General features: G+C 42.4%; 1 protein-coding gene across 1 annotated transcript; it reads right to left on the minus strand.

Moving 5' to 3' along the window:
• Positions 1-14,281: 14,281 nt before the first annotated feature.
• Positions 14,282-26,106, minus strand: SOD2 (superoxide dismutase 2). The gene is made up of 5 exons (XM_025866417.2): positions 25,955-26,106; positions 25,407-25,609; positions 20,498-20,614; positions 18,751-18,930; positions 14,282-17,169 (listed from the first exon to the last, which is right to left on the minus strand). The coding sequence occupies exons 1-5, from the start codon at positions 25,975-25,977 to the stop codon at positions 17,024-17,026; spliced, it is 669 nt and encodes a 222-aa protein (XP_025722202.1). The 5' UTR covers positions 25,978-26,106; the 3' UTR covers positions 14,282-17,023.
• Between the last annotated feature and the right edge of the window lie 471 nt (positions 26,107-26,577).

The following is a 26,577-nucleotide window of genomic DNA, read 5'->3' on the forward strand; positions in this document are numbered from 1 at the left end:
CTAATATAATGTTATATGTCAACTATATTTCCATTTAAAATAAATAAATAAATAAAAGTACATATAAATAAGACAAAATATCACTCCAACCTAAGTGAATATTAATCAAAATATTATATTCGGGTGCCTGGATGGCTCAGTTGGTTAAGCGACTGCCTTCAGCTCAGGTCATGATCCTGGAGTCCCAGGATCGAGTCCCGCATCGGGCTCCCTGCTCAGCAGGGAGTCTGCATCTCCCTCTGCCCCTCCCCTCTCTCATGTGCTCTCTCTCTCTCTCTCATTCTCTCTCTCAAATAAATAAAATCTTTAAAAAAATATTATATTCAATTTGCACTTAGTTCAGGAGGAAGACAAACCAACAAGGACCATAGAGAATTTCTAGTCTGAGGGGTTTCAAACTGCCTTCTGAGGACCCTCTCAAGGACAGTCACATGAAGAGAAGAGTTTTTTATGGAGCACCAACTATGTGCTAGGCACGGGGCCCAGAGATTCAGCTATGATTAGCACACAAGACCCCTGCCTCCTTTAAGCTTAGGTTCTAAAGCAGAGAGGCAAGTAACAAACAAGTAAAAGAATAAATAGACAATCACAGACCCTCCTGGGAAGGAAATACATTTAAATAGGATGGTTGGAGGCCTCTCTGAGAAAGTATAGCCATGTTGGGAAAGAAAGGAATAACTTCCCTCTGGTGGGAACAGCAGGTGCAAAGGCCCAAGGGCCCAGAAGAACTGAGAGGGATCTGGGAAATGGTAAGTCCAAGACCCCAAGTCAAGGGATTGGCAAGAGAGGGATGAGAGGTAAGGTTGAAAACCAGGGAAGAGCCAGACCATGCAAAGACTTGAAGGTCACAGGAAGAATTTTGGAAAAGCAAAGGAAGGACATTGCAGTTTTCAGCAGAATAATGTGCACTTCTGGGATTATTCTAGTCGCTACATGGGAATAAGTTACAGGGATGCAAGAGTGGAAGCTGAGAATCCACTAGGGAGAGTCTTGGAGAAAATGCAGGTGAGAAAGTAGAGAAATGAGAAGGAAGAAGAAAGACAAGACTTGCTGATAAACTAGACAATGAGAGAGAGAGAAGATTGAGAGCAACTGAAGTTCTGGATTCAAGATATCAGAGGTGGGAAGGACTCAGAAATGAGCAGACTGGGGCGTGGGCAGAACCCTGAGCTCTCCTTGGTGGCTCTCATGGAGCTGCGAGCAAGCGAGCAGGGACTGTGTACCATGAGCCTGGAGAGAAGAATGGAGCCAGAACTGACCAGGCAGTGTGTTGGCTTGCGACAATGATACTGCTCAACTTGCCAAGGCAGAATAAGTAATGAAACAAAAGTTACATACAATAATTTCAATGAATTTTCAGCTCACAGAAGCAGTGAACCCAGGCACTGTCTTTAGGGACCACTAGCTTCAAAGACCCAACAGTGATAATGGAGCTCTGCCTCTGTCTCCATGCTTCAGCTCTTCCTGCCTTGCTCACTGTCTTAATTCTGTTCCACTGCAGAGGACAAGATGCCACCATTTTGTAGGCTCTCCCAAACAGGAGTCCAAAGAAGAGGAAAACTACTTTTCCCACTGCCCAGATGCTGAGGCTTAGAAAGATTCTTATTGATACAGTTTGAGTCATGAAACCATTCCTGAACTGATTATGCATCCAAAAATGGAGAACTTGATGAGACTGGTTCATACACCCACCTAGCGGGCCAAACTGGGGAGAGAGGGGGACAGAGCACAGGAATAGACAGACTTACCAAGCCATGATGGAGTAAAAAGAAGTTGTTCCCCAAAGAATAACAGGATACTATATCAGGCAGAAGGGGAAGAACCCTGGGTTATTAGTGTTAGTTGCTGTAATAAAGGAATCACAACATTTGCCTTTCCACATTAAGACACTAGTTCTTGCTCTCATAATCTGGGTATTCTTGGTCACACAGCTCTCTCTGAAGCAACAATTCAAGGACACAGATTTTTTTCTCTTCTGTGTCTGAGCCATCTTCAACAAGTGGCTTCCAATATAGTAGCATTCGTGCCCAGCAAGCCAGGAAAGGGACACGAGAAGATTAGGAAGGCTTACTCACTTCTTAACCACCTGCAGTCACCATACAGAAGCAGTCATTAGGGCCCAGCAGTGGGCTGGGGACAGACATCTGATCTGACTGCAGGCTCTGCCCACCAGTGAAAGCTTCTCTGGGGACAACACAGGGAAAGTACCCTGCAGTTTGGTGCTACTGCATCTCTGGTAAACCCCCAGTCTGACTCAATTCAAGCCCTACTCGGCCCCAGACCAGTCAACTAACACCACAGGGACCAAACACTGCCCACAACAGGCAGAGAGCCATTGAACATGACAGACTGAAGGCAAAAGCGGATCAGCCACAACAGCAGGGTACACACATCACTTATAGGAGACACCCCTGAAGTGCCAGGTTCTGATGAAGAGAGGGCATTACACTGCAGGCCACTACAGGACCTCTTCTTCATAAGGTCACTACTTTCCAGAGCAGGAGATGAAGTTAACTTTCCCAACACATATAAACAGACACAGAATTAGACAAAATGAGACAGAGGAATTTGTCCTAATGAAAGAACAGGATAAAATCACAGCAAGAGACCTAAGCAAAATGGAGATAAGTAATGTGCCTGATAGAGAATTTCAAGTAATGGTCATAAAGATACTCCCTGGACTTGAGAAAACAGTGGAGGACCTCAGTGAGACCCTTAACAAAGAGATAGAAAACATAAAAAAGAATGAATCAGAGATGAACAACTCAATAACTGAAATTGAAAATACACTAGGTGGAATAAATAGTAGACTAGAGGAAGCCAAAGAACAGATCAGTGACCTGGAGGACAGAGAAATGGAAAGCAATCAAGCTGAATAGGAAAGAAAAAAAAATAATAATAAATAAAAATAGACTTAAGGAACTCAGTGACATCATCAAGTGTAATAACATTTGCATTGTAGGGGGTCCCAGAGGAGAGAGGAGACAAAAGGGGGCAGAAAATTTATTTGAAGAAATAATAGCTGAAAACTTCCTGAATCTGAAGAAGGAAACAGAAATCCAGATCCCAGGAGTCATGGAGAGCCTCCAACAAAATCAACCTTAGGAGGTCCACACCAAGACACATAGTAATTTAAATGGCAAAAAGTAGTGATAAAGAGAGAATTTTAAAAGCAGCAAGGCGCCTGGGTGGCTTAGTCATTAGACGTCTGCCTTTGGCTCAGGTCATGATCCCAGGGTACTGGGATTGAACCCCGCATTGGGCTCCTTGCTCGGTGGGAAGCCTGTTTCTCCCTCTCCCACTCCCGCTGACTGTGTTCCCTCTCTCACTGTGTCTCTCTCTGTCAAATGAATAAATGAAATCTTAAAAAAAAAAAAAAAAGGCAGCAAGAGAAACTAAAACAGTTAGATACAAGGGAAACCCCATAAGTCTATCAGCTGATTTTTCAGCAGAAACTTTGCCGGGCCAGAAGAGAGTGGCATGCTATATTCAAAGTTTTGAATGGGAAAAACCAACAGCCAAGAATACTCTATCCACCAAGGCTATCCTTCAGAATAAGAGAGATAGTTTCCCAGACAAATGAAAGTTAAAAAAATTCATCACCACCAAACCAGCCCTACAAGAAATGTCAAAGGGGTCTCTTTAAGTAGAAAGGAAAGACTATAAGTAGGAGGAAGAAAAGTTGGAAGGACAAAAGCAATAAAATTAAGTATATCTATAAAAATCAGTCAGGGATTCACAGAATAAAATAATGTAAAGTATAATACTATACATCTAAAACATGGAGGAGTAAAGATGGGGTTCAAACTTCAGCAATCATCAACTTAATATAGACTCCTTCTGCATACGATGTTATATATAAACCTAATGGTAACCACAAATCAAAAACCAGTAATATATATGCAAAAAAAAAAAGAAAGAAAGAAAGCCAATAAACCATGAAAGAAGATAGCAAGAGAAGAAAGGAACAGAGAAGAACTACAAAAACAACCAAAACAACTAACAAAATGGCAGTAAGTATCAGGAATTACTTTGAATATCAGTGTACTAAATGCTCCAATCAAAAGACATAGGGTGATGGAAGGGATAAAACAGGATAAAACACCCAATCTATATGCTGCCTAAAGAGTCTCATTTCGATCCTAAAGACATGCCTATTAAAAGTGAAGGGATGGAGGGGTCCTGGGTGGCTCAATAGATTAAGTAGCTGACTCTTGATTTTGGCTCAGGTCATGATCTCAGGGTTCACGATCTCAGATCGAGCCCCATGTTGGGCTCCACACTCAGTGTGGGGTCTCTTTGTCCCTCTCAATACCCTCCCCCTGCTCATGTTCTCTCTCTCTTTCTCAAATAAATTTTTAAAAATCTTTAAAAAAAAAAAAGTCAAGGGAGGGAAAAGCATTTATCATGCAAATGGAAGTGAAAAGAAAGCTGGTGTAGCAATATTTATGTTGGACAGAATAGATTTTCTTTAACAAAAAAGATTTATTTATTTATTTATGTATGTATGAGAGAGAGCACAAGCAGGGGGAGAGGGGTAGAAGGAGAAGGAGAGAAGCAGACTCCCCGCTGAGCAGAAAGCCTGATGCAGGGCTCAATCTAAGGAGCCTGAGATGATGACCTGAGCCAAAACCAAGATCAGACACTTAACTGACAGAGCTACCCAAGCGACCCCAAAATAGATTTTAAAACAAAGACTGTAACAAGAGACAAAGAAGGACACTACATAATGATAAAGGAACAATCCATCAAGAAGATATAACAATTGTAAATATTTATGCACCCAACACAGGAGCACCCAAATACAAAAGCAGATAATAACAAACATAAAGGAAGTAATCGATAGTAATACCACAATACCCCACTTACGTCAATGGATAGATCATCCAAACATAAAATCAACAAGGAAAGAGTAGATTGAATGACATATTGGACCAGATAGATCTAACAGATATATTCAGAACATTCCATCCTAAAACAGCAGAATATACATTCTTTTCAAATCCATGTGGAACATTCTCCAGAATGGATCACATGTTAGGCCACAAAACAAGTCTCAACAAATTCAAAAAGATTGAAGTCCTGCCATGCATCTTTTCCAACCACAGTGCTATGAAACTAGAAATCAACCACAAGAAAAAAATCTGGAAACCGTACAAGTACATGGAGACTAAATAACATGGTACTAAACAATGAATGGGTCAACCAAGAAATCAAAGAGGAAATCCAAAAATACATGGAGACAAATGAGAATGAAAACACAATGGTCCAAAATCTTTGAGATGCAGCAAAAGCTGTACTAAGAGGAAAATTTGTAGCAATACAGGCCTCCCTCAAGAAGAAAAAAAATTCAAATAAACAACCTAACCTTACATCTCAAGGACCTAGAAAAAGAAGAACAAACAAAACCCAAAACCAATAGAAGGAAGGAAATAATAAAGAATTAGAGGCAAAAAATAAGTGAAATAGAAACTTAAAAAAAAAAAAAAAGAACAGATCAATGAAACCAGGAGCTGGTTCTTTGAAAATATCAACAAAATTGATAAAACTTTAGCCAGACTCATCAATAAAGAGAGAGAGAAAGAACTCTGAACAAAAATCAGAAATGAAAGAAGAGAAACAACAGCCAACACCACAGAAGTACAAAGAATTATGAGAGTATTATGAAAAATCATATGCCAACAAAATGGACAACCTAGAAGAAATGGATAAATTCCTAGAAACACATAACTTCCCAAAACTGAATCAGGAAGAAATAGAAAATTTGAACAGATCAATTACAGCAATGAAATTGAATCAGTAATCAAAAACTCCCACCAGGGGCGCCTGGGTAGCTCAGTCGTTAAGCATCTGCCTTCGGCTCAGGTCATGGTCCCAGGGTCCTGGGATCGAGCCCCGCATCAGGCTCCCTGCTCCGTGGGAAGCCTGCTTCTCCCTCTCCCACTCCCCCTGCTTGTGTTCCCTCTCTCACTGTGTCTCTCTCTGTCAAATAAATAAAATCTTTAAAAAAAAAAAAAACTCCCACCAAAAAAAAGTCCAGAACCAGATAGATCACAGGTGAATTCTATCAAACATTTAAAGAAGAGTTAATACCTATTCTTCTAAAACTATTCCAAAAAGCAGAAAAGGAAGAAAAGCTTCCAAATTCAGCCTATGAGGTCAGCATTACCCTCATACCCAAAACCAGATAAAGACACTACAGTAAAAGAGAACTATAGGCCAAATCTCTGATGAACATAGATGCACAAATCCTCCACAAAATATTAGCAAACTGAATCCAGTAATACATTTTAAAAAATCACTCACCATGATCAAGTGGGATTTATTCCTGGGATGCAAGGGTGGTTCAATATTCACAAATCAATCAACATGATATATCACATCAACAAGAGAAAGGATAAAAACTATATGATCATTTCAATAGATGCAGAAAAAGCATTTGACAAAGTACAACATCCATTCATGATAAAAACCCTCAACAAAGTAGGTTTAGAGGGAAAATACCTCAACATAATAAAGGTTCTATATGAAAAACCCACAGCTAATATCATACTCAATGGTGAGAAACTGAGAGCTTTTCCCCTAAGGTCAAGAACAAGACAAGTGTCCAGTCTTGCCATTTTTATTCAACATAGTACTGGAAATCAGTCCTAAGCTGCAGCAATCAGACAAGAAAAAGAAATAAAAGGCATCCAAATTCATAAGGAGAAAGTAAAACTTTCACTATCCACAGATGGCATGATACTATATATAGAAAACCTGAGAGACTCCACTAAAAAACTACTAGAACTGATAAATGAATTCAGCAAGGTCACAGGATACAAAATCAATGTACAGAAATTAATTGCATTCCTATACACTAATATGAAGTAGCAGAAAGAGAAATTAAGAAAAAGATTCCATTTACAATTGCACCAAAAATAATTAAATACCTAGGAATAAACTAAGGAGATGAAAGACTTCTATTCTTAAAACAATAAAACATTAATGTGGGGCGCCTGAATGGCTCAGTCAGTTAAGCATCCAACTCTTGATTTCGGATCAGGTCATGATCTCAGGGTCATGAGATCAAGTCCCAAGTTGGGCTCCATGCTCAGCAGGGAGTCTGCTTGAGATCTGTCTCTCCCTCTCCCTCTGCCCCTCCCCACCACTCTCTCTCTCTCTAAATTAAATAAATAAATCTTTAAAAAATTAATGAAAGAGATTGAAGACAACACAAACAATGGAAAGATATTCCATGTTCATAGACTGGGAGAACAAACGTTGTTAAAATGTCCATACTACCCAAAAAAATCCCTATCAAAATACCAACAGCATTTTTCACAGAACTAGGACAAGTAACCCTAAAATTTGTATGGAACTACAAAAGACCCCGAATAGCCAAAGCAATCTTGAAAAAGAACAAAAGGAGGTATCACAATCCCACATTTCAAGATATACTACAAAGCTGTAGTAATCAAAACAGTATGGTACTGACACAAAAATAGACACATAGATCAACAGAACAGAATAGAAAGCCCAGAAATAAAACCACAATGACATGGTCAATTAATCTTTGACCAAGGAGTCAAGAATATACAATGGGAAAAAGACAGTCTCTTCAACAAATGGTGTTGGAAAAACTGGACAGCCAAATGCAAAAGAATGAAACTGGACCACTTTCTTACACTATACACAAAAATAAACTCAAAATGGATTAAAGACCTAAATGTGAGACCTGATACCATAAAAATCCTAGAAGAGAGCAGAGGCAATAATTTCTTTGACATTAGTCATAGCAATATCTTTCTAGATATGTCTCCTGAGGCAAGGGAAACAAAAGCAAAAACAAAGTATTGGGACTTCGTTAAAATAAAAAGTTCTGTACAGTGAAGGAAACAGTCAACAAAACTGAAAGGCAACCAACTGAATGGGAGAAGGTATTTGCAAATGACATATGTAAACTGGTGCAGCCACTGTGGAAAACAGTATGGAGTTTCCTCAAAAAATTAAAGATTGAATCACTGTATTTTCCAGTAATTCCACTAGTGGGTATTTACCCAAAGAAAACAAAAACACTAATTTAAAAATGTATATGAACCCTATGTTTATTGCAGCATTATTTACAATAGCCAAATTGTGGAAGCCATTCAAGTGTCCATCAATAGATGAACAGATAAAGAAGATGAGGTAAGGGTACCTGGGTGGCTCAAGAGTTGAGCGTCCAACTCTTGATCTCAGCTCAGGTCTTAATCTTAGGGTCATGAGTTCAAGTCCTGGGTGAATTCAAGCCCCCACCCAGCATAGAGCCTACTTAAAAAAAAAAAAAAGATGAGGTACACACACACACACACACACACACACACACACACACACAATGGAGTATTACTCAGCCTTAAAAAAGAATGAAATCTTGCCATTTGCAGCAACATGGATGGAACTAGACAGTATAATACTAAGTGAAATAAGTCGGTCAGAGAAAGACAAATACCATATGGTTTCACTCATATGTGGAGTTTAAGAAACAAAACAAATGAACAAAGGAAAAAAAAGGGAGAGACAAACCGAGAAACAAACTCTGAACTCTAGAGAACGCAGTGATGGTGACCAGATGGGAGTGGGGTGAGGGCTGGGTGAAATATGTGAAGGGGATTAAGAGCACATTTATCCTGACGAGCACTGAGCAATGTAGAGAATTGCTGAGTCATTGTCTTATACACCTGAAGTTAATATAACATTGTATGTGAACCATTCTGGAATTAAAAATAAAAAAATTAAAATGATGAATTTAGGCCAGAACTTGCCCCAAAATATCCTTTTTTCTGAAAAACATCTCACTCTCAACACCCCCCCCCAAAAAAATGTCAATTTGCTTACAAGGCTATGTAAAGGATTTTACCCCTTAACTATTTGATGGCTAAGTCTAAGAAAGAAAGAAAAGAAAGGAAGGGAGGGAGGAAGGGAGAGAGGGATTAAAGCCATTCACCCTTTCCCATTGGCTCTCTTTGAAGGGACAGTATATTCACTTTTGGCTTATTCCAGGCCTTCTCACAGAAAGGCTTAACCAAATAAAAATACTTTCTTTAGAAAAAAAGGCTTTGTCATCTGACTTCAGCTCAGGTCATGATCTCAGGGTCCTGGGATTGAGCCCCGAGTCGGGCTCCACCCTCAGCGGGGAGTCTGCTTCTCCCTCTCCCTCTGCCCCTGCCCCCACTCATACACACACACACTCTCTCTCTCTCAAATAAATAAATAAAATCTTTTTTTTTTTTTAAAAAGGGCTTTGTAAACAATTACATACTTTGGTATGGGGGAGGAAGTGAAAGTAACATTTGAAACATGCATACAGAAAAGTAAATCAAACACATCAGCAGAATTACTTTATTAAATCAGGAGATTAGAGTTTTTTCCTAAATGAAGCAGTTTTGTTCCCCTGACCTATAAGGTATAAATAAAAGGCATTCTTTCAGAATATCATGCAGTGCTGTGGAATGAACACTAAAGCAGTCAGAGGTTCCCAGAACTGGCTGTTGAGCCGGGCCAGGGATGTCTGTGTCAGTCCCTGATTCTGTGTGCTCCGTGCCTTTGCTGGAGAGTGGCTAAGTCAGACCATGTGAAAATTGGGAAGCCACGTTTAGCTGTATTACAACTGCACTTCTTGGTGCATATTACACACCAGACACTGTTCTAAGCCTCTCACATGTATTAAGGCATCTGAAACTCACAACATCCCATTATCACCAGCTGAGGACACTGAGAAACAGAAAGGTCAAATAAACCTGGGCATGGGAGCAGAACTAAACTACATGTCCCAGCCTGCCTCCCGGGGAGGTACGGTGTGGCCGCCCATGAAACAGGAGCAAAAGCATATGCACCATCTCCAGACCTAGCCCATAAAACTTCATACCTGCCATCCTCATGCTTGTTGACACCACCGGCTCAATGACGATGACAAGAGCTACCTTCCATGACACTTAACTGAGACGGCAAAGCAGTAAGACCTAAAGAGCCTGGATCTTGGAACCTCCAGTTGGAGGAAAGCCCCTGCAAACCAGAAAACTTCACTGTAGACTTTGCGTGAGTAAAAAAGTCTATTGTCCTTGAGCCATTATATATTTAGGGTTTGTTGTCAAAGCAAGAATTTGTTACCTAAATTAAGTAAAAAATTAGGACCTACAAGTGGGTACTGCCCCGGGGTCCCGGGGTGGGGGGACATAAAGCAGGTGACACTGGGTTAGTGGGTGATGAACAAATTGGAGTGAGAAGCTGAAGAGATGGAAGGTGATGTCACACAGTGGCAAGCCACGCAGTAAAGCTAGTTCCTGTAGTAGCATGAAGGGCAAGGCCATGGTAGCTCTGCAAGTGTTTGGGAAGAACCAAACTGATACTGCATGTTGGCTCTTACCTTCCCCTTTCAAGAGGTATTGCTGGTGTGTTCAGGAAAGAACTGGTCTGTCTGCAAGCAGAAATGAAAGGGGAAGGGTGCCTGGGTGTCTCAGTCAGTTAATCGTCTGCCTTCAGCTCAGGTCATGATCTCAAGAGTCCTGGGATCGAGTCCCACATCAGGCTCCTTGCTCAGCGGGGCACCTGCTTCTCCCTCTGCCTGCCACTCCCCCTGCTTGTGCTCTCTCTCTCTGCCAAATAAATAAATAAAATCTTGAAAGAAAGAAAAAGAAAGAAAGAAAGAAAGAAAGAAAGAAAGAGAGAGAGAGAGAGAGAGAGAAAGAGAGAGAGAGAGAGAGAGAGAGAGAGAGAGAGAAAGAAAGAAAGAAAGAAAGAAAGAAAGAAAGAAAGAAAGAAAGAAAGAAAGAAAGAAAGAAAGAAAGAAAGAAAGAAAGAAAGAAAGAAAAAAAGGGAAAGGAAGAAGGAAAAAGGAAGGAAGGGAGGAAGAAGGAAGGAAGGAAGAAATGAAAGGGGATATAGTTCAGAAATTTGGGACTCCAAAGTCTGGGGAAGATATTTCTAAACCCCAAACAGTAAAAGATGTAAGACTGAAAAAGACTCTGAGCAACAAAGGCTCCAGACTCAACCCAAAGCAAAGATGAAGGATGTGGGCTTCCCATGTGAGCCTATCATTTTAACTGACTCAAGGTAGCTGCTATTACATGGATGGGGTGAACAAGCAAGGATGTAAATCATCCTTGAGAGGTGTGTCTAGTAAAAAATTTTAGAAGTGGATGCTAACACATGAACTGGCAGCACAATTTGCTTAGAAACCCACCAACTTTTTAAGGGAATCATATTGCCATGGAAAACAATAGAGTCAGACTAAAAAGTCTTCCACTGTTTGAGTTTTAAACTAATTTTCAGACCAAACTTGCACTGCAGAAACCAGGCCATGAAAGCTATGCATCCTCCCACTAGAGGGAACTGCCCATCACCTACTCCAAATGAACCGTGGAGGATGCACAAATTAGAACCTCCAGGGGATGGAGCCAGGGTCAGGAGAACGTAGTACAGGGAGCAGAACCATGGTCTAATCAGGGAACTGCTCTCACCCTTCATGATGCCTGCCATGGACCAGTGAGTGCTGAGTTATTTCCTCCCTCTTTTCTGAACAGGACTTTGTATTGCCATTATCTGTCCATGCACTTCCACTTACATTGGGTTGGGATGGGAAGGTTGGGCAGACACCTTGACTTTTTGGTTCATAGGTCCCCAGGCCATGAGGGGCCACAAACAAATCTAATGGATAGGACTGTATATCACTTGGAGTTGGGACTTTGAGGATTGGTGTTCTAACAGCAAGAATGGAACACTGACCGAGACTGGTAACCTGCAGACAAGACCACACCAGTATCCCTTACAGTTTGGTATGGGTTTAAATTCTAGCCAATGAAATATGAGCGGAAGTGACATGTGCTAGACCGTACAAGCTCCCCACAAGCAAGTCCCCATGCTCTCCACCTCTGCCAGCTTGATGCCAAGTACAGGAACCCTGGACACCACATACTAAAGATGGTGGGGCGCAGTAGAAGCCTGGGTATGTGAATCATTACAGAATAAGCGATTGACTAGGGGAAGCACTGGGAGCTTTATAGGAAATAGAAATAAACATCTATAGCTTATTCACTCACGTAGGGCTTCTTGGTACAGCAACCCGCAAAAACAGGGATATACCTGGGCTGTAAACTCAGGCAGCCAGGCTCCACCATCTGGGCTATGCTACTCTCCATGAAAAAACACGAGGTATTATTATAAGCCACTTTCTTTTTTTCAATAAAAAAGTGTAATGTCTAACCTGTAGTAGTCTCAAAATCTGGTAGGTGTCAGGGCTCATTATACAGTCCTGGGCATCTTACTTTCCATCAGGGTTATTTCCCCCAGGTCTCTCCTTTTTTTTTTTAATCTTTGCCAGAAATTTAACAGGAGCTCACTGAAAATTTCACAAGTCAATGGCATACAAGATAATGTCTCTTAATAAGGCAATAAAGAAATAACATACTCCAAATCAATGATAATCACACGATTGCTCCAGGCCAGGGGAGATAAAAGGAATAAAGTCCCAATTCAGTCTCGGTGCAATTTAATATGAGTTGGTACCCAGCAGACAGCTTAGCCAACTGAACCACGCCTTTTGATATCACTTCAATGTGGCTGGGGATGAGAACCTGAAAGACTTGGTTGTTCTTCCTCCTGGCATCCTTCTTGAGCCCCAGTGAGAGATGTAGCCGCTACGAGCAACACCAGCAAGACTTCCATTGTTGCAGAACCCTTGTTCAAAGGACGTAAGCTGGACGGATGCCCTTTGTGACATAAGCATTTCGTGTAATCGGTATTCACTTATCCACCACAAATTTAGCCAGTACACAGATAAATCCATAAAATGTTGGGAGTTGGCACCTAAGATGCTCTCTCCAAATCTAACATTCTACATCAAAGGGATAGGATGTGAAAACAGGCGTGCTGACCGTGTCACACGGGTGCTGAGTGAAAGCCCCAGGGCTGGCTTCCAGCCCTGCCATGAAATTCTCTGTTCTTCCTGTGCTGCGCGCAAAGGCCAGCAGCAGGGAGAGGAGCAGGCGTAAGGCCTTCAGTCACAGCAGTTCTGCCATCAAACATCCATGTGGGTTGGGCGCCTGGGTGGCTCAGATGGTTAAGCGTCTGCCTTCGGCTCAGGTCATGGTCCCAGGGTCCTGGGATCGAGCCCCGCATCGGGCTCCCTGCTCCTTGGGAGCCTGCTTCTCCCTCTGCTTCTCTCTCTCTCTCTCCCTCTGTCTCTCATGAATAAATAAATAAAATCTTTAAAAAAAAAAAATCCATGTGGGTTTTGGCAGGTGAACTTGGTAATTGAACTGAGCCTTGCAAATACAGGTATTTACAATGAAGACGGCATTAAATCACATCATTTAATAAAAAATTTTAATATGGGCCAAAATGATGTGCTCAGTACCAAAGACCCAATGAGCAAGAATCTCCTGTCCTGGGCCTTCCTAGAGCTCCTGTTTCAGTGGGGGCCGAGACAAACACAGAATGGCCTGTGTTCAGACAACTGAATGCAGCAACGGGACAGTAAATGACTAGCAGAAAGCAGGGACTCGAAAGCACTCATTCTCTTTTCCTTTCACAATCTAAATTGAGAGGTCTTATTTTTCTTAAGGTGTTCCAGAAGAGTCTTGAGAACAGGACCCATTACCACTACAAGCACACACGGGGTAGCAGGCAGCAGGACCTCACCAAACAGGTGCACCTTACGCCCCCTTCCAGGCTGTTATACAAATAGTCCAGGGAAAGATGCATGAGGTGAGCTCGTAATTCCCAGTATGAGTGGATAAAATATCACCTGCCCAGAACTGTATGGGAAAGAAAAAAGTAAACAGCTTTTTATCACAAGATGTGCTGTATATGGTTAAGGCAGTATTTTTTTTTTAAGATTTTATTCATTTATTTGAAACAGAGAGTGGGGAGATGCAAAGGGAGGAGAGGGAGGACCTCAAGCAGGATCCCCACTGAGCTCGGAGTCTGACATGGGACGTTCAACCGCACGATCCTGAGATCATGACCTGAGCTGAAACCAAGAGTCGGACGCCCAAACGACAAAACATCCCAGGCGCCCCAAGGCAATATTCTGTCTGGGTAGTGTTCGAAGATGTTCTAACTTTATAATTTAGTATATAAAATACCATGCTATTACATTATCAGAGGTTACTACAGATATGAATAGACTTCATATGCCTTCTGAGTTTTAAGAGTAAAATTTCAACTACCTATCATTTATTATCCCTGTCCCACAGAAAAGCATTAAAAATGATAAAAGCATTACAAGATTACTGTTTTGACACACATGCATAACGCAGACCTCTTCTGATAGTTGACATTCTTTTATTAACAATCAAAAAACTTCACACAATAGGAAAATAAATGTTTCTCTAATGAATAATTAAATGAAAACTATCCAGGACCTTATAGGATTTTTAATGCATCCCAGGTTTGACGTGTACCTTAGGAGACAGGACATCAGCTTGCCCAATCATTAGGTATGACTGAAAATGAGAAACAGTGATTTATAAAAGATTTACCTAACGGCTTTCCGAAACAGTAGCTCCCCTGCTTAAATTAAAACAGGAAATAAAATTTGTATTTAGATCTAGTTTTAGATGACTCACAATACTCAATATCAATTGATGTTGGGATATCAATCTTAATTTTATCGTCTTGATGTTCCTTTTTTAAAGGTAGTCACCAAAAAACTCAAATCTCATTTTAAGATCATGAATTTGAGGTGTGCAATAAAACTTGTCATTTCTCAACATCAAAGTTTAATTATTACACAACAGTTCAAGCAGCAGATTCTACTTCAGACAGTATTTGTCTCATGCCCTGTTTTCTTGCAGCATTAATCACGTGATGGTGTTCAAAGCACATTTAAGACTAGAGCAGGCACTGCTGAGTGGTCACAAAAATCCCTCTTGGATGAACAATGAATGCTTGGTTCATTTCAGAAGAAATGGCTTTTACCTTTTCTATTTCTTTTCTATTATGAGAAACAGCTAAACAAAATCTTGAAGTCTCATTTGCTGCTGGATGATTAAAAGCTTTATCTGTAAATTACCTTAGTCTCTTAAAATCTATCTGACGGGAGGAAAAAACAAAACCCTTAGGGAAGAACAGTGTGCTTTCCCTTGTTCCCACAACATAAAATCAGAGCAAAAATAGAGCGCCATAGAAATTTCAACATTGAATTTTTTTGAAAACTTAAAGCTTAATAAAACTCAAAAAGTCTTATATTAATCAGTAATCTCTGCATACCTGCTAGTTCAGTACAAACCAGGATCTGGCTAGACTACTTGTATTCAAAATGCCATCTTTCAAAAAGGTTCTATTTCTCTAAATGGTCCATTTAAAGAGTTCACTGCCTTGCGTACACACGTGTGTGTGTATATGTGCGTATACGTAAGCGGTAAGCACAGGACTCTCATTTGCACTCCATGAAAGTCACTTCACTGTGCTAGATGAAGGATGGCAAGCCTAGTCTCCACAAAGTGTCTTCAATCCACAAGCACACACAGTTACCACTACTCTCATCAACGCTGCTGACAATTCAGAAAGCCTAAATACTTTCTAACTGAATTCTAAAAGAAAAGTGCCTTAAATTTAATTTTTTTAAACTTCAGTCTTCAATACTGAAACTGTTAAGTTGTTCCATTTTTCCATGCAAAAAAAAAAAACAGAATAAACTTGGGGAAAAAATAATATACTAACTTGGGAAAACACCCAGTTACTAAACAGGCTTAAGAAAAAAACCTCTATAGAAAAAGTATTCCCAAAGAAGGTAAAATCTACGTGTGTTGCTCACCACAGGATTATTTGAATAAATAACAATTAGTAACCAATGAAATATTCAGTACAGAACTGTAAAATAAATTAGGAAGTGTCCAATTGATAAATTATCCAGCCACCAAAAATAAGGAAAATGACATGACAATGTCAAGCCAAATTACAAAAGGCTCCCTGCTACATTTAAACAGTCGCACCTGCAGGCACAAAACAGGAACACAATTTGACAGGCTGTGTCACTGGATTATGGGTATTGTTTTCCTTTATTTAAAGAACTATACAACATAAAGCTCTATAGTGACCGTGCATTTTTTTAAAAGAAAAGAAGATCAAATATGATGGAATAACTCAAAAACATGTCTTGAAAAGCAATGTTCCTGGGCAGGGACACGCCGCTGCCCACATCCAGAAACCAACCACCTGCCGCTCTGGGAAGACAGCACCCGACCCAGGCTGCCGCTCTGCAGAGGGGTGCCTGTGAACAGGGTGGAAACGTGGGGCAAGCGCCTGGCCAGAACAGTCTGTGGCCTCATTCCCAACATTCATTTTATCAACAAGGCCCAGATTTGTCTGCTTTGAGCAGGTACCTAACACATACTTCTTTGTTTGATGACAAACTTTCACATAAAAGTCTTTTTATTTCTCCCAACAGAAAAATTCAAATGCACGACTATTTCCTTTTCATAATAGAGAAATTCTCAATTGGCAATCAAGTGATATTTTTTAAAAGACAAAATGGTGTTAACCCTGTGGAACATGTGACGAAAAATACTTAAAGGCCCATGGGTGGTATCTACCACAAGTACTACTAGACAGAAGATTACTTACAAAAAGAGCAATTTTCAATAGAAAAACTGAACACTTCCCTTGGGAAACAAATTTAATCTTTTATCATTAAACAACTGGGCAAAGGACCAGGTTTTCTACAAGTGCAATAAGGGGCAAAAGGCTTCCCCAGAGGCCCTAAGGGGACAGGGGTGAGATCTTTTCAATGGTTTTATGATGGCAATTATAACCTGCTGGCTGTTTCAGCTCTCGGAAGATCATGCTCAATCAAAAGACTAAATCATACAAAGCACTTACTATTTTCAGTTGCCCAATAACAAAATTTGAAAACAAGAAATTCAGAGCATTAAGTCATGTTCATCAAATGCTTGAACAAGCTAGAAATGCTACAATAGCGCAGCTCACTGGAGGACCATGGTACTCTGCACTACTACAAAAATAGTTGTGAAAAGCTTATTTTGCTCAATGTAATGATCACGTTTTACTTTTTGCAAGCCATGTATCTCTCCGTTACATTCTCCCAGTTGATAACATTCCAAATAGCTTTTAGGTAATCCGGTCTGACATTTTTATACTGAAGGTAATAAGCATGCTCCCACACATCGATCCCCAGTAGTGGAATAAGACCTATTGGAGAGAGGGGAGGAAAGAAAGAAAAACTATGAATTTCAATCTAAAACGTGACTGCATCTTCTCCACTGAAGCTTTATCCTTTGCATACAAAATTACCCTTCACAACGTTCCCATCCATTTTTCAGTTTCTTTTACAAGTAGGAAATTCGCCTAAGAATAAACATCCTATAAAAATGTTTTTAAGCTTTGCTCTTTGGAAGAAAATGCGCTAAAGAGTAAAAAATTTAAAATAGAGTTTGGAAAATTAAGTACGGTATTTTAAGAGCTGTTCTTGAAATACCAACAAAGCTCTCCATGAGCCAATTCTCGGGTGATCAGTAAGGTACCATGTTTGTGGGGGTGGCTGAGGACCTTCTGAAGCAGTCAGGGGAGTTTTAGGAGAACCCGCTCTGCTCCCAAGGCTAATAATGTTAGTCTCAGAAAATACAGAGCATTTATGAGACACTAACAGAAAGAATAAGTTAACAAGGAAAACTTAACAGGACCAAAGAAAGAGAGACACTGTCCTCAGAAATTAAATAGTGTAAAGAAGGAATTACTTACACAACACTCATTTTCAAAAACTCTCAAACTAAAATGACAAGCTCTCCTTTAGAAAAACAAGTACCAACCAGTAGGTCTTGAGCAGTGGGGAGGTATGTCACTAATCATGTATTATGAATAATTAAGGTAACAAAGTTTATAAATGATTTTTTTCCCTCTGTAAACTGCCGTGACTTTCACGGATTTTCATTCCAGTGGGCTTTCCTCAAGTAGAAGAGAAGCAGGTGTGGCCAGGGTTCACCTGGAAATCACAGCCTTGTCTGTAAGGCACCTTCAAAGGTAGACCCAACTCTCTGAATATTCTCCAGCATCTCACTTTCCCAAAAGAGCCATTTAGAGCCTGGCTAAATCTGAACATATCCAGGGAAATGAGGCACATAAGCAAGTCTGCGGGCATGTGTTGAGGCAGAAAATGTGGCTGAGAACCACTGATAATTGACGTTAAGACGTCACCGCAGGTCCCACTGCTGGATGCCTTCTGACTATTTCCTAAAGACATTCTGATTCAATCTGGCTCAACATGGAAAAGGACTTGGTGACCCCAGCCTGGAGCTTCTAAGCCAAATATTTTCCTATACCAAAACCAAAACCCCCCAAAAAGGCAGAAGTCTGGAAATCTGAGCTCCAGTGCCATTCTGACCACAGGTCCTCAGCGAAAGGGCTGAGAGTCCAAGGCCTGAGGTCAGACTCGGCTTCCAGGTCTTCTCCTCCTGCGTGGTGTTTATCTAATTTCAGCGCATGTAATTATGTAAGCTGATACGCATTCTCTGTCAAATGAAGCAGGGTTTATGTTCAAAACATGTTTTGTTAATGTATCTGTAAAATTACATGTGCTAATTTTGCAAAACATCAAGGGCTTTTAAAGCATTTTTGCTTACAGAAGACTCAGGGTATTATCAGCTGTTAAGATCTACTCACATTAGGACATGCTCATGATAGGTTTAATCACTGCTCTTGTTCCTTATTTCAAGGTAAATGCTTTACAGTGAACCATCGCCCACTAATGAATGTGAAACAATTTTCAAACCTAACCTGTTGTTCCTTGCAGGGGATCCTGGTTAAAACAAGCAGCAATCTGTAAGCGTCCCTGTTCCTTACTGAAACCAAGCCAACCCCAACCTGAGCCTTGGACGCCAACGGATACAGTAGTCAACTTCTCCTTAAATTTGTCGAAGGAACCAAAATCACGTTTGATGGCTTCCAGCAATTCCCCTATTTTAAAAAAAATCCAACAACATGCATAAGTGAACAGACTGTAACAATAAACAATTTTATTACATATTTTAAAATATGCCTGTCATAAGGCACAAGATACAACTAGACATCGGAAGACATAACATAAGCCAGTGAGCCCAGACGGCACCACGTTACTCCTGCCTTGACACTAGCATCATAAGGTCTCACAATTGTAATTCACAGGTTTGTTACTGAACCATGTTAGAGGGATTTCTTCCCTCACTGTGCTATTTCCATCAGAAAAGAAATGATATTTTCCGTTAGCTTTCTTGTTTCCCTTCAACAGAAAATTTTACTTTGACTTCTACCCTACCTATTCTGTCACAATTTGGGAATAAAATTTTATGGTTGTTATTTGGTTCTTCCCCAAGGCAGCCTAGATCTTTCCTATCACAATTATGTAATTTTAAAAAGAGTGATTTTTGTCTTTTATTATTGAACAAAGGGTACACTGTAAGAGCTACAGTCCTTTTATTCTGTAGCAATGTAACATATAATTCTAGATTGAGTACATCAACCAAGTCAAGTAGGCCAAAATATCACTTCTCTGATTATCTACTATAATAGATAGTAATTATCTATTATAAGCACAAATAATAAAGTGGTACAGATAACCCAAAGTGTCAGAGAACCAAGACCTGTTGGCTAAAAATGGGCACATCTGACATTCTACTAAATCCCAAAACCTCAGAAGTATTAAGTCACCGTCTGTAGACCTAACTCATAAAAAGAAATGCCCAGCTTCTCAAATTTACTCTCCCATTCATCTTTTTTTTTCCCATTCATCTTTACTTCCAAATGAAATTGCTTATTACAAGTGCCTAAGATGCCTTCTACAAAACAACTGAAAACAAACAAATAAACCCACAGAAACTTAAGGTACATGCCAGAAGCCCAGAGACAGGGAGAGTTCTACTTGTGCCCCATACCTTCCCTGGGATGGGGAGGGTAATTAAAGTCCTCTGGGCCTCCACGAGAGACACAGGAAGTCAAGTAAACCAGCCAGAGTGAACAAGACCATGAGCTCTGCAGTCCCCTCATTTACCCTCCAGGTGTCCTGGAAAACCTAATTTTCTGGGACAACTAACTTTTTATCAGTTAGGAAGAGCAGGAAAATAATAGCAAAAGGCACTATTCTAAGCATTTTATGTTTGATAACTTATTTAATTTTCAAAATAACTCTATTACTGTCCCTGTATCATACAAATGAAGAAAGTAGATACAGAATGATTAAGTATCTTACCCACCCCCAGGCTGCTCAACTTTCCTAAAAACTGTTTACCAGTCTTGTTCTAATGTAAAGTACAGTACATTTCAACCAGAAGTTGACATCGTATCTGACACTGTATGTGTATAAAAGCTGATGATGTAACTCCCTGAATGTACTCCATTCCTACACATGTCCCTTTCAAAGTTACAACTTTGTTGTACTCCTTGCTATGAAAAATACGTCACTATGATATCTCAGAATTAACATAAGAAAAGCAACCGTCATTCCTATTGTGCACAAAATGTAGCTAAGACTATACCAGTATCTACCAACCTTTGGGTTCTCCACCACCCTTAGGGCTCAGGTTTGTCCAGAAGATGGAATGATTTATATGGCCTCCGCCATTGAACTTGAGCCCAGGCTGAAGAGCTACCTGAGCTGTAATGTCACCTGTAAAGAGGCAAACATACTTTTTAAAATTCTTACTTTGCAAACAATCTATATACCATTTTCTTTGTAAAACATCAGATAACTGGACTAGCTTATCTATAACATCCCTATCGGTCCTAAAATTCCACAATTTCGAACAACAACAACAACAAAAGATTATCTTAAAAGATTATTTGTCCCAGTGGATTTTCAGTTCAATTAATAACGTTTTGAACAACTCAATGAGTGTCCCAGCAGGGGGTGCAAAGCATGCAGAAAATTCTTTCCTGAGCTTCAAAGAACTCAAAGTTTTCTTGGATATTAAAGATTTCAGGGGCACCTGGGTGGCTCAGTCATTAAGCGTCTGCCTTTGGCTCAGGTCATGATCCCAGGGTCCTGGGATCAAGCCCCACACTGGGCTCCCTGCTCCACGGGAAGCCTGATTCTCCCTCTCCCGCTCCCCCTGCTTGTGTTCCCTCTCTCACTGTGTCTCTCTGTCAAATAAATAAATAAAATCTTTAAAAAAAAAAAAAAGATTTCAGCAGGGGCGCCTGCGTGGCTCAGTCAGTTAAGCATCTGCCTTCGGCTCAGGTCATGATCCCAGGACCCTGGGATCGAGCCCCGCATCGGGCTCCCTGCTCAGCGGAGAGCCTGCTTCTCCCTCTCCCTCGGCCTGCCACTCCCCCTGCTTGTGCCCTCTATCTCTCTGTGTCAAATAAAAGAAAAGAAAAGAAAAAGAAAAAGATTTCAGCAACAATGAGAACAAAGACAGAAAACAGTGAAATGCGGATATGTGTGGTTCCATAAACAGTACTACATGGTAAATTTTCAGGGGCGCCTGGTTGGCTCAGTCAGTAGAGCACAGAACTCTCGGTCTCAAGGTGGTGAGTTCAAGCCCCACAGTGGGGGTAGAGATAACTAAAAATAAATAAAAGTTTAAAAAAAAAATGGTAGATTTTCAGCTCTCACTTTCTAGATAGACAACTATTCAATTGGGAAATAGTTCAATGTTACATGAACAAAATATTCAGCATATTCAAAACTCAACTCCGAATTTCCAATCCCAAACACCCTCCAATGGCCTTCCCCAGCCCAGCTGCTTTCTCAGGACATTTTTGAGGACTTGGTCATTTCTTACTCCTTTCCCCTCACACCACGTTCAACCCACCAACATACCCACTGGCAAAGCCAGCTCTACCATTAAAAAGATCCAGAATCCAGTCCCCTCCTCCTGCTTCTGGTGCAGACGAGCAGCATCACCTACCTGCATCTGTGCCACCATGTCCCACACTGGTCTCCTGCTTCCACACGTGCCCCCTACAGTCTGTTCTCAACACTGGCCAGAGGGCTCCTCTGCACCCCACACTGATCGTGGCACTCCTCTAGTCAAAGCCCTCCTTTGGGCTCCTCTCACTCAGAGTGAACCCCAAGTCCCTACAACCGGCTTCAAAGATGCAGGTCATCTGACCGTGTGCATTTCCTCACTGGCTGGCCCAGCTCCAGCCACAGTGGCCTCCTTGCACTTCTAAGAGAAGCTCAGCCTGCTCCCAGTTTAGGGTTTCCTAACCCTAACTGTTCCTAACCCTAGCTGTTGCCTGGACTGGAATGGAATACTCTTGCTGAAGGTAGCCTCGTGGCTCAGTCCCACATTTCTCCTTCATGTCTCCAGGGACATGGCAATCTCATCAGTGAAGCCTTCTCAAACCATAATATAAAATGGGCAATTTTCATCACTTCCCCAACTTGTTTTTCTTGATAGGACTTACAGCCCTGGCATACTACTACATATTTACTTGTCCACCTGTCTCCCCACTAGAACAAAAGCTCCGATAATAACAAGGACTTCTGTGCACTGCTGTGTCCCAGGGGCCCGATATATCGTGCTCGCTTCGGCAGCACATATACCAGGGGCCCGATGTATTGCCTCCTACATACCAGGCACTCAATAAGTGTTTGATTGACTAGATAACTGAATACATTAAATGTAGTTTTTATGGAAAAAAAACAACTAATTCTCTAATATCTATACTTAAAAAAGAAAAGTCACATTGGAAGACTTTTTTTCTACCTTGCTAAATAAGTAGGCAAAATACTCTTTTCCATACCTTTAAGAAGCTAAGATTAACTATTACGGAAAATGGCAATTCCCTTGTTCAATTAAGTCCCAAGTGCTTATTATTCACAAGATACTAAGAGACAAAGTGGAACACACAAAGAACCACTGAGAGCTCTGTGCTTAGGGAGTATACATAATAGAAAAAGTTCTCTAATCTGTTCTTAGGGCATACCTCGGAGAGGAGGAAAGGGCCAAGTGATCTCAGAATACACAGATCATCTTGGAGAGTTGTTTTAAGATGCCAACTTCTTGTTGTTATTATGTTCACAATATAATTTTGTTATAGATCAATGTCCCTCTTAGAAATTATTCTAGGAAAATCACCCTAAAAATAAATATAGGTTTTATGTTGTTTTTTAATAAATCAACAGTTAACTAAATTTTTCTAATGGGAAAGAAACATGCTATTGAAAACCAGCTTAATAATCTCAATCTCTTAAAGTTTTCTTCATCTTTTTTTTTAAGATTTTATTTATTTAGGGGCACCTGGGAGGGAAGCCTCTATCGGGCTCCCTGCTTGGTGGGAAGCCTGCTTCTCCCTCTCCCACTCCCCCTGCTGTGTTCCCTCTCTTGCTGTCTGTCCAATGAATAAATAAAATCTTAAAAAAAAGATTTTAGGGCGCCTGGGTGGCTCAGATGGTTGGGCGTCTGCCTTCGGCTCAGGTCATGATCCCAGGGTCCTGGGATCGAGTCCCGCATCGGGCTCCCTGCTCCTTGGGAGCCTGCTTCTCCCTCTGCTTCTCTCTCTCTCTCTCTCCCCCTCCGTCTCTCAGGAATAAATAAATAAAATCTTTAAAAAAAAAAAAAAGATTTTATGTATTTGTCAGAGAGAGAGAGAGAGCATGCGCACAAGCAGGGGGGGTGGCAGGCAGAGGGAGAAGCAGGGTCCCCACTGACAAGGAGCCCGATGCAGGACTAGATCCCAGGACCCTGGGATCATGACCCAAGCCAAAAGCAGACACTTAACCGACTGAGCCACTTCATCATTTTTAAATTTTAATATAGGGGCGCCTGGGTGGCTCAGTTGGTTAAGCGTCTGCCTTCAGCTCGGGCGGAGATCCCAGGGTCCTGGGATCAAGCTGCTTGGCGGGCTCCCTGCTGGCAGGAGGTCTGCTTCTCCCTCTCCCTCTGCCTCTCCTCCCTGCTTGTGCTCTCTCTCTCTCTCTCAAATAAATAAACTGAATAAATAAACTTTAATATAAATTTGGGGGGTGCCTGGCTGGCTCAGTTGGTACAGCATACGACTCAATCGTGGGGTTGTGAGTTCAAGCCCCACATTGGGTACAGAGCTTAAAAAAAAAATAGTAGTAACTGGGGCTTCTGGGTGGCTCAGTTGGTTAAGTGTCTGAGTACGGCTCAGGTCGTGATCCCAGAGTGCTGGGATCAAGCCTGCGTCGGGCTCCCTGGTCCGCAGAGAGCCTGCTTCTCCCTCTGCCTGCCGCTCTGCCTACTTGTGCTCCCCCTGTCTCTGTCAAATAAACAAATAAAATCTTTAAAAAAATAAAAAATAGTAGTAATAAACAGAAATGTGGGGGGCTTTACAATCTTTTAAAAATACTATCCTTAAGTTCAACATTTTCCTTGGTTTCAATTCAATTTTTTTCCTGTTAAGTACAAGTGAAATACTTTTGTTTGAAAAGTATTTATTTACCTACTTGTAATGAGATTGATGATGTTTATGTCACTTAATACTTTTGCCCCAAATTTTCAAACATGAAAATTTAATTCTTCAACAGTCTTGAAAATATATAATTTTTTAAATAAAAGGAAACTTGGTAGGTACTTACTAATCTTTAGTCAACATAATACAACATAATGTACAGCTTTTTTTTGTTTTCAGTAACTTTCATGAAAACAAGTAAAGGTGTGATTGCACAAGAGAAGGACTGAAATTAAGTTGTTTTTTAAAATACTGAAGAGAAAAGTTCAAGTTGTCAGGTGTTATCATGCAGGAAATAATTTCACAACTGGGATATTCCCCACCCTGTCATCATTACCACATCTTCCCCGAATTTGTTATTTTCTAAAACCCCTTTCCCGTACAAATCACCAAAATTTTTCCCCATACTCATGGTTCCCGTTCCAAATCCTCCCGAATGTGGCAACTTCCTCTTGTTTTTGTTTAGCCAATTACCTCACTCGATCAGGCTGAAATACTACATTTTCCCACTAGATGCCCCCCCAACCCCCGTCAACAAGATGTCACGGTCTGAAATTTACTCAAATTTCAGAGGACCTAAAGTCAATAAACTTGGAGAAAATACATCTTTTAACTGGGCAGCTTATTAAGCAATACATACCGTCAATTATCTTTCTCGCGCAAGCCACTGATTAGTAGGCTGAAAAGTGTAATACGACTTTGTAGAGAGACATTAAAACACAGATTCTCGTACACACACGCCCCCAGCCACAAAGTTCGCACACTACTTACTGGTTTTGTCAACTAAGCTCTTTCGGGGGGAAAAAAAAAGTGTACGTCCATATTACAGCATAATACTGAATTCTAAGTATTAGTAGATACACACAGGCCTGTCTCAGTTTCCCACAAAATGACTGCCTTCCTTGTGAATTCTGACCCCACGTCAATCGCAGAACACGCGGAGCCGCTCTCCTGAACGGCAGGGACCGGTTCCCGGCGCCGCGCCTCGCTGCCCCCTTTCCCTGCGGTTTCTCACCGGCAGGCAGCCTGGGACCTACCCTTCTGCAGCGCCTCCAGGTACTTCTCCTCGATGGCATTCAGGTTGTTCACGTAGGTCGCGTGGTGCTTGCTGTGGTGCAGCTGCATGATCTGGGCGTTGATGTGAGGCTCCAGGGCGCCATAATCGTACGGCAAGTCGGGGAGGCTGTGCTTCTGTCTGGAAGCCAGCGACCCCAGCGCCGGCACCACCGTCCGGCGCGTGCTGCAAAGAGAGCAGACGCAGACCGATTCGCTCACGCGTCCACGCAGACCCAGCGCCATCTGGGCCTTTCTACCGCCTGCTCGCTCGCCCTCCACATTCCCTTTAGCTTTAAACCAACGCGGCGGCCCCGCGCCGCGGCAGCCCCGGGACGCGCTCAGCTGACACCTGCCCTGAGGCAGGGCCGCCCGCTGCGTCCCCAGGACGCCGAGGCCCCGAAGACGCCCGGGACGCGCCGCAGCGGCGCGGGCACGCAGGGAGCGGGGCCGGTGGAGGCGGCCGCCCGCGCCCCTTCGCCCTCCGGGCCGCGACCCGTCCCCGCTGCGCCATACGGCCCGGGCGCCTCACCTGCGCGCTGCCCGGGACAACATGGTGAGACCGCCCAGTAGCCGACGCCGCAGAGTTGACCGGCCGCGCCGACCGCCCGGCGTACACAGACTCACGGCCCGGGCCGCGCCGCAAGGACACAGCCGACCTCCACGGACTCCGCCCCCTGCGCCTGCCGCTCCCACGCCGGGGGGCGCGCAGCCCCGGGGTCTGCCCTGCCGGAGCCAGCCCACGCCCTGAGCCCAGAGGATGCGAAAAGGAGGGACGTGAGGGACCTGCCGCAGGGGGCCAGGGGAACGGCGGCGCCCACCTGCCCGCTTCTGAGCGTGTGACCAAAGGGAAGGCCGCGCTCTATCTCCCCCATGGTGGAAGATGGTACGGCCCGCAGCCCCGCCCCCTCCGCCCCCCGCCCCCCCCCCGGGGGCCCGCGGGAAGGGCCGCAGCGGGCTCCGCCGGCGCAACCCCGCCCCTTTGCTCCCGGCGCCTCAGGGCCGCGGTGGGGGCCGGCGACCTCCTGCGGGGGAAGGGTGCGGTTTCCCTGAGCAGGCTTGGCGCGCCCTAGCGGGCTAGGGAGGTCCCTCAGGAAGGGGAGTCCTGAGCGCTGGTAAGGTGAGAGCCGGTGCCCCTCCAACCGCGGCCCGGAG

This window comes from Callorhinus ursinus, unplaced genomic scaffold (assembly GCF_003265705.2).
Source record: "Callorhinus ursinus isolate GAN/ISIS: 27379988/994484 unplaced genomic scaffold, GSC_fseal_2.0 scaffold6, whole genome shotgun sequence".
NCBI lineage: Eukaryota > Metazoa > Chordata > Mammalia > Carnivora > Otariidae > Callorhinus > Callorhinus ursinus.